We start from the raw sequence: 8132 nt of genomic DNA, 5'->3' as shown, positions 1-8132 counted from the left end.
TGTAACATAGTTGTTTAGAGTGCAGCTCAGGGCTGGGCAGCGGCAGGTGGGGAACCTTGGCTTCCTCCATTACTGGAGCAAGCAAGTCTCCTGTTCACTTCAGCTGCCTGGCTACCGGCCGACATCTTGGTTGGCAGTTAATTTGCATATTGCCCTGGTTAGCCAATGGGAAGCGTGTTGGAGGTACGCTTAATTACCATGTTTGTCTATTATTAGATAGGATAGATTATTATTTTTTCTGATACCTTTTTAGATTCCTGGTTTTCTATCCACTCTCATGGCTCTTACCCAACTCTGTTTCTTTCCTCCAATTCCACCCAATCTCTCATCCTGATGGTCTCTTACCTCCAGGTCATATTTGGCCATAATTGCCTTTGACTTTGCCCATTTTCCACTGTTCTGGTGCTTAAGGCTCATTCGCTCCTGGAAAGAAAGGAGAGTGTGAGATCTGTATTGCTTTCTGGGGAAAGGTGGTTCAGAGGTAGGGCAAGAGGCAGCCTCACCATCATTCTGGCCTTTTCGAGTTTTTCCAGTTCTTCCAGTGCAGCAGCAGGATTGGTCTTCCGCAGGTTCTCAAACTCTTTTAGGGCTTTCTTGGCCTTTCCTTTCTTCAGAACTCTGTGATACCTACAGGGTAATGAGAGGGGTACAAGGAAAGAGATTCAGTAGAAACACTTATGCCACACACAAAAGTGTCCCTACTACCAAGAGGTTTTCCTATGCAGAAGCCAGAATGGACATCACAGAGCTAGGTGACGGGAGGGAGCCACTTTGGGACCTGAGAGTGCTGGCAGGCCTCTCAGTCCCTGCAGCCCACAGGGCAGACCTCTGTAGAACAAACCTACAGTGCAAGGAAGAATAGGACATGTTCCAAACAGGCAAAAAGATAGGAAGGAAGCTCTGCTGGCCTCAACAGCTATAGAATTCAGAGTTCATTCTGAAGAATCACTCTGTCACACCCTGGAAAGAAGACAAAGTAATTGTGCCAGCTTCTTGTTTATCAACAACAAAGATAGAAAGCCAAAGCCAGTGGAGAGGGCAGTAGTGAAGCAGGCAACACTTTTATGAGATTGGTCTCAGGGAAAAGAAAGGTTAGTCACTCTTATTTGTGACCTCTTCTACATGACCTCAATTGCCACGTCAAAGGTTCTTTTCACCTCACTTTCTTTCATGGAACCCAAGGCTAGTTAGCATGGGTCTCCATATCTTTTTTTTTAATTATTATTTTAAATGGTAATTATACCAATTTTTATTTTTTAAATATATTTTTATGGATTTCAGAGATGATAGAAATATCAATGATGAGAGAAAATTATTAATTGGCTGCCTCATTCAAGCCCCACACTGGGGATCTAGCCCACAACCCGGGCATGTGCCCGGACTGGGAACTGAACCATGACCTCCTGGTTCATAGGTCAACGCTCAACCACTGAGCCAAATTGGCCATTGGCCAGGCCCCCTCACCCTTTTTTTTAAACTTTTTTGTTGAATTTATTGGGATGACATTGGTTAATAAAATTACATTGGTTTCAGGTATAGCTCCTTACTTTTTGCTTTTGATTTTCTTCTCTCTTCGAGCTCTGGCCTCATAGTAAGACTGCAGGGCCCGGGCTCTCTGAAGCTCTGCTCGGCGCATCTTAGCCTACAATGAATGAGAGTTACAGTGACTCCTGGGCTTGTGAGCAAATGCTGGGAGAAACAGGCCCTGCCTGGGTGTATAAAAGGCCTATCACACTTACCTCTTCCAGGCTCATGGCTTTGAGAGAGGCCTTTTCCACGAGGGTCAGTAAAGGGTCTGTCACTGGCTGCTTGTTCTTACAAAGGAGGTTAAAAATCTCCTGCTCCAGGGGTGTTCTTGCCTTAAAGACATAACAAAACATCCTGAGTCTTAAGCCATGCTCCCACTGTCTTCCTCTTTCCAGTCCTATGACCATCTACTTTGATGCCATAATTGGAATCACTAACTGGATAGGATTGGCTATTACAGCAAGAGAAGGGGTTCCAGTTTTGCTGCCCAGCTGTGCAGATAAAGCCTTATTTTATTCTGATTTAAGACAACTTCAGCAAGGAGACTCTGAGGCTAGTCTCTAATATTACTGAGTATCACTCTGTTTGGATTATTAATATATTTAAAACAGAATGCCATTCTCTTAAGAAGAGAAGCAGGATGCCCTTAAAGTAAATGCTGGCAGGAAAGAGGAAAAGCAGTACCAAATATCAGTTTTGATAGTTGCAAAACAAAATGGCCCCTGTGTTGTTACACATATGGTATAGATAGGAATCTCAGATTTCATATAAGGCTCTTTTTAAAAATATCTCTAGAGGGAAGGGGAGATTAGGTCTAAGATGAGCACAAAAAGACACTGCGTTTAAAAATATGACCTTCAGCCCTGACCAGTTTGTCTCAGTGGATAGAGCATTGGCCTGCGGACCCAAGGGTCCCAGGTTCGATTCCGGTCAAGGGCATGTACCTTGGTTGTGGGCACATCCCCAATAGGGAGTGTGCAGGAGGCAGCTGATCGATGTTTCTCTCTCATTGATCTTTCTAACTCTCTATCCCTCTCCCTTCCTCTCTGTAAAAAAATCAATAAAATATATTAAAAAAATATGACCTTCACATAACTGGCTTCCTGAGAGTTCAAATTTAATTCTAGTCATCTTCTAACTTGGGCTCTAGTTCCTCAGTTTCCAGTAAACTTTGCATGCTAGGTACGGTCTACATGCATGGAACGAATGGACTGTGAACAAGTTATTTCACTTGTCAGCCAAACACCTCATTTACTGCTTGACTGATAATGTAAGGATGGCTAAAATAGTCAGGCCAATCACGACACAGTCCATTTTGGCAAGGTACAAAGATAGCCCTAGGCAACAGAGCCAGTTTCAAACCTCATACACACTTTATATGTGGGGTTTTTTTTTTGTTTTTTTTGTTTTAAATATATTTTATTGAGTTTTTACAGAGAGGAAAGGAGAGAGATATAGTTAGAAACATCGATGAGAGAGAAACATCGACCAGCTGCCTCCTGCACACTTCCCACTGGGGATGTGCCCGCAACCAAGGTACATGCCCTTGACCGGAACCTGGGACCTTTCAGTCCACAAGCCGACGCTCTATCCACTGAGCCAAACCGGTTTCGGCTATATGTGGTTTTCATATAAATTGTGGTCAGTCTCAAACTTACAAATATCTAGACAAATGCATAAACACACATCATCATACATTACACACTGCTATTGATTTAACCATAAACCTATTCTATTGAATAGTAAAGGTATACATTCTTCCATTTTTAGTATTTGTAGTAGTGATCAATCACAGGCTACAAAGTGATTTATATTACAATATTGTAATCTCCCTCCAATTCAGTTCAATTTACAAACATTTATTGATTGCAGCTACACTGTAGGTACTTGTAGAGGGTGCTAGAATACACAATTGATTAAGCTCATTCCTGTCCTCATAGAGCTCACAGCCTTTCAGAGGAAAGAGACAAATCCATCACTAACAACATAATAGGTTAAACATTAGTCCAAAGGAGTAATCACAGAGAAACAATTAATTCTGATTGGGGGGTGAGTTGGGCTTTGGGAAGGAAGAGACTTACTTTTTGAATTAGGCTTTGTTTGAGGAGTAAGTACAGTTCTGTAAAGGAGAGGGCCAAGTGGAGATATGAGTATAAGCAAAAACAGATATATGAAAAGGAGAAGTGTGTAAGCGGAAAGTGTGTTGTCCAGTGCAGCTAAAATGCTCAGTGTTGTCTCATTCTACAATTGGAGAGCTTCTGAAGGATTTTAAGCAGGAGTGCGACAATTAGTTTTGTTTCAGAAAGCAAATCCTGGTGATTGTGTAAGAGGGTATACAGGGTGGGGCAAAAGTAGGTTTACAATTATGAGTACACGAAACACAGAGTTTATTCTTGCATTATTATTTATCAAATATTGTTATTCTTTTCCTACCTTTGCCCTACTCTGTATGTAAAGTTGCAAATGAAAGCTGAAAATGAAAATGAGAAGAAGAGCCAGGGATCTGAGAGATGCCACAGAGACAGAATTCACACACTAGCTCACTGCCTGGAACGGGGAGGAGTCAATGGAAGGAGAAATGAGATGGCTGAGATTTCCAACCAAAGTGACTGTTATAGAATGAAGGTGGTGGTACAGGTTTGGGAGTCTGGGGAAGGAAAATGCCAGGTTTACTTTGTTGTGTGCGAAATTTAAAATGCATAGGGGAGACCCAGGTGAGGCCTCCTAGTCATATGGAATCTGGGACTGGAGCTCAGAAGGAAGGGCTTGAGAATGATCTGCAGCATATACAGTTGATAGTCAAAAGTCACGGAACTTACAGCGCAAGAATAAAAAGGACTAAGAAAGTCAGATAGATAAAAATCAGGAGTGTATCACAGAAGCCAAGGCAGGAATTTTTAACAATGTGTCAATAGTGTCAACTTGGCCCTGACCAGGTTGGCTCAGTGGATAGAGCATCGGCCTGCAGACTGAAGGGTCCCAGGTTCGATTCCAGTCAAGGGCATGTACCTAGGTTGTGGGCACATCCCCAGTAGGGGGTGTGCAGGAGGCAACTGATCCATGTTTCTTTCTCATCAATGTTTCTTTTATTTTTTAAAATATATTTTATTGATTTTTTACAGAGAGGAAGGGAGAGGGATAGAGTTAGAAACATCGATGAGAGAGAAACATCGATCTATCCCTCTCTTCCGCTCTGTAAAAAAATCAATAAAAATATTTTTAAAAAATAGTGTTAAATTGCTGAAGATTGAAGAGGGCATGGGATATGGTGACTAGGAGGTCCCTCATTAATGGCCTTTGAAAGAAGTTTTAGGCCCTAACCAGTTTGGCTTAGTGGATAGTGTGTCAGCCCAAGGGAGGCAACCAGTCAATGTGTCTCTCTCTCATTGATGTTTCTCTCACTGTGTCTCTCTCTCATTGATGTTTCTCTCAGTGTATCTCCTCCTCTCTGTAAAAGTTAATGAATAAATAAATAAATAAATAAATAAATAAATAAAATAAAAAAAAATCAATGGAAAACTATCCTCAGGTGAGGATTAACTAAAAAATAAAAAATAAATAAAAAAGAAAGAAGTTGCAGTAGGGCAGTAGGTGAAGGAGAGAGAATACAGAAGCAGTAAAGGCCAGCTCTTCCCAAAGTACGGTCCTTCCTCATCAGCTAACAAGATTCACTTCATTAAAAAAAGTTTAAGAATTAATTTATTTGTTTTTTAATAATATCAGTTTGTACACTCTGGGTTAGAGTAAGTCAAAGGGATTTATTTACTATCTTTTCATAGCCTTTAAAAAGCTAATGTATATTGTGAATTGCCAATCTCCAATAGGGGCAGGCAGCATTTTCTAGCAATGGGGTTCCCCCTCCCCTTTTGAGGGCATATTGAAAAACAAGGGTTTTGAGGTGAAAACTCTGCAAACTGCTAGTGGAGGGAAGGAGAGGGGGGCTGAGAAGAGTTATCTTACATCATTTCTAGCACTTTGCAGTTTACAAATGCTTTCACATGCATTATCCCATTTAATTCTTCTAAGCTAGAGTCTAATGGAATTTTAGGAAGCTCAACCAAGACTTTTTGGATTGTTTTTCTTAAATCCTCACCCAAGGACATACTTAGAGGGAGGGAGAGAGAGAAACATCAACATGAGAAACATCGACTGGTTGCCCTCCATATGCGTCCCGACTGGGGATTGAACCTGCAACCCAGGTATGTGCCCTGACTGGCAATCAAGCTGGAAACTTTTCTGTGTACAGGACAACGCTCAACCAACTGAACTGCTCAATTAACTGAGCCACTCTGGCTGGGCTGCTGCTTCTTTTTTTAAAAAAATATATGAGGGGAAGGGAAACAGAGAAAAATATTGCTATGATCGAGAAATCCATCAGCTGCCTCTTGCATGAACCCTGACTGGGTATCAAGCCTACAATCTGGAATCAAATCAGTGACCTTTCAGTGCATGGGATGATGCTCAACCAACTGAGCCACACTGGCCAGGTGACTTTTTGGATTCTTAATCTTCAGAAATACTAGTATATTACTAGTCCGTGGTACTTTGCACTCTAAGTGTAAGAAGAGAACTGAGAGTTGCTAGCTAGAAAGCACCCGCTGACCTAAGCATTTCCTTATTTGTGCCACAATGGCGTCATTTCTCAAAAATGTATCTTGGCATGAATGGTCCAACAGATTCAATAGACAGTCTCTGGGCCACTCTATCCTCTTGCACAGGGAGTTCCTTGGGAGTAGAGGTACCATTATTAGTGCAATCTTCACCTCTCATCTCATCATTTTCCTGCGATCTCCAAAATTACACTGTCATTGAAAAAGCAAGGTGCAGAGTGTGTAGTAGCGTACTACTACCTTTTTGACAAAAATAAGGTAAACACAAATATATCAGTAAAACTCTTAAGTTAACAATAACAAAAAAACTTACAGAAGTGGTTACATCCGGATGAGTATGGGGTAAAAATGATCAGATGGGGTCAGAGGTAGGTCAGACTTTTTTGAATCATACAAATTATATTCTCTCTTAATTTTTTCCTGAAGTCTCCCTTCCATCCTACAGCCACACTTTATTTTTTAAATTTAAATATATTTTTATTGATTTCAGAGAGGAAAGGAGAGGGAGAGAAAGATAGAAACATAAATGACAAGAGAGAATCATTGATCGGCTGCCTCCTGCTCGTCCCACTCTGGGGATTGAGCCCGCAACCCAGGCATGTGTCCTGACTGGGAATTGAATCGTGACCTCCTGATTCATAGGTCCAGGCTCAACCACTGAACCATGCCAGCTGGGCATAATGTTATATTTTAAGGTGATATTCCTTTATAAGCAAACTTTGGGTCTGCTGAGTTCCTGATTTCCCCCAGATCAGAATGTGGCTTTGAAAGCTTTTTACTATAAATACTGGGATGTGAAAAAGAATGCATCATGTTTTTTCTCTAACGGCAATTGGATGTTTTAACACAAAAACACGGAAATAACCATGTGTATTATATGCTACAAACTGATGAAGAGCAACTATAGAGCCACTGTGACTGGCTATTGCACGGCTGACAATGAATCTTGCTACCTCCTTCTCTCCCTTTCTGACTGACAGACTACGATGACCGCAGTTGGAATTTCAGTTTACCATGCCAACCAAATCAATGGCAGACCTTGCAATCTCCACATTACATAACTTCACTTTCCAAGGTGCGGTTTCCTTGCGTAGCACTTACCTTCCAGCCATTGAGCACATGCTCAATGGGAGCAAAGGCGGACTGCTCCTTCATCAGGGGGAAAACCAGCTGTTCTGCTTGTCGGTTCTTCTGAACGATGGGATCCCATTTGGAGAGCGTCTGTGAGGTTTTATTGAATGCCACTTCCCTGTGGATCTGAAACAGGCAAGAAACACGAGCCACAAAATTAGGCAACAAACTCAAAGGACTAGTGGGAAATTAGGAGGCAATGTTTCTTAGCCCAAGGAAAGAACAGGATGTTAGAGATAAGCTCTTGTTTACTTCTCAGGAATGCACTTTCCCCAGGATTAGTTTTAATCTTTTTCGGGGTGAGGCAATCACAACTTCCCCTTCCATTTGTCAGGCTTTCCCCCGTCCTTCCCTTCTTACCCTGTTTTTCCTCATTAGTTCAATTTCTTCCTCTTAATGGATACTTTTTAACTCACCCGCTCAACCTCTTCTTTGTTAAGAGGTAGCTCCACAGTCTTCTTTGATTTGACTCTATTCAGTTGCTTTTTCACAGTGGCCAATGAGGATGAAGTTTTAACGGGCTCAAGCAGATCTGAAAGGACTAATCTTTCTCCTGATCCTGTAGAAAGGCCAAACTTTCTGGTCAGACTGATAAGTGAGGCCAAATCTCAATTATCACACAGGCGGATATCTGGGTAGAAAATGCCGCAGACAGGCAAATATGCAGGGAAGCAGAAATAATTCTCTTACTTTAATCACTAGCTATAGTGGCATGATCACTTTCCTTCATTCTCACATGGGTTGGGAGGGTAGAGGAAAATTATTTATTTTCAAAAGCCATTTGCTTTTCTGATGGTTTTTCTGCTTTCACTCTTGCTCTGCTGCAATTCATTCTTCACACAGCACCCAAAGTGATATTTTGAA

The 8132-nt window shown here is 41.6% G+C and overlaps 1 protein-coding gene across 1 annotated transcript in view; it reads right to left on the bottom strand.

Moving 5' to 3' along the window:
- Positions 1–8132, bottom strand: part of UTP14A (UTP14A small subunit processome component) — a 23873-nt gene that overhangs the window by 9884 nt on the left and 5857 nt on the right. Inside the window, exons 5-10 of the mRNA XM_006779664.2 lie at positions 7685–7827; positions 7239–7394; positions 1740–1859; positions 1548–1642; positions 504–627; positions 346–423 (exon numbers count right to left, since the gene is read on the bottom strand). Coding sequence (XP_006779727.2) covers positions 346–423; positions 504–627; positions 1548–1642; positions 1740–1859; positions 7239–7394; positions 7685–7827 — 716 coding nt within the window. The remainder of the gene's footprint in view (positions 1–345; positions 424–503; positions 628–1547; positions 1643–1739; positions 1860–7238; positions 7395–7684; positions 7828–8132) is intronic.

This window comes from Myotis davidii, unplaced genomic scaffold (genome assembly GCF_000327345.1).
Source record: "Myotis davidii unplaced genomic scaffold, ASM32734v1 scaffold900, whole genome shotgun sequence".
Taxonomy (NCBI): domain Eukaryota; kingdom Metazoa; phylum Chordata; class Mammalia; order Chiroptera; family Vespertilionidae; genus Myotis; species Myotis davidii.
The sequence above is the reverse complement of the archived record's forward strand: the minus strand, read 5'-3'. Positions and strand labels throughout refer to the sequence as shown.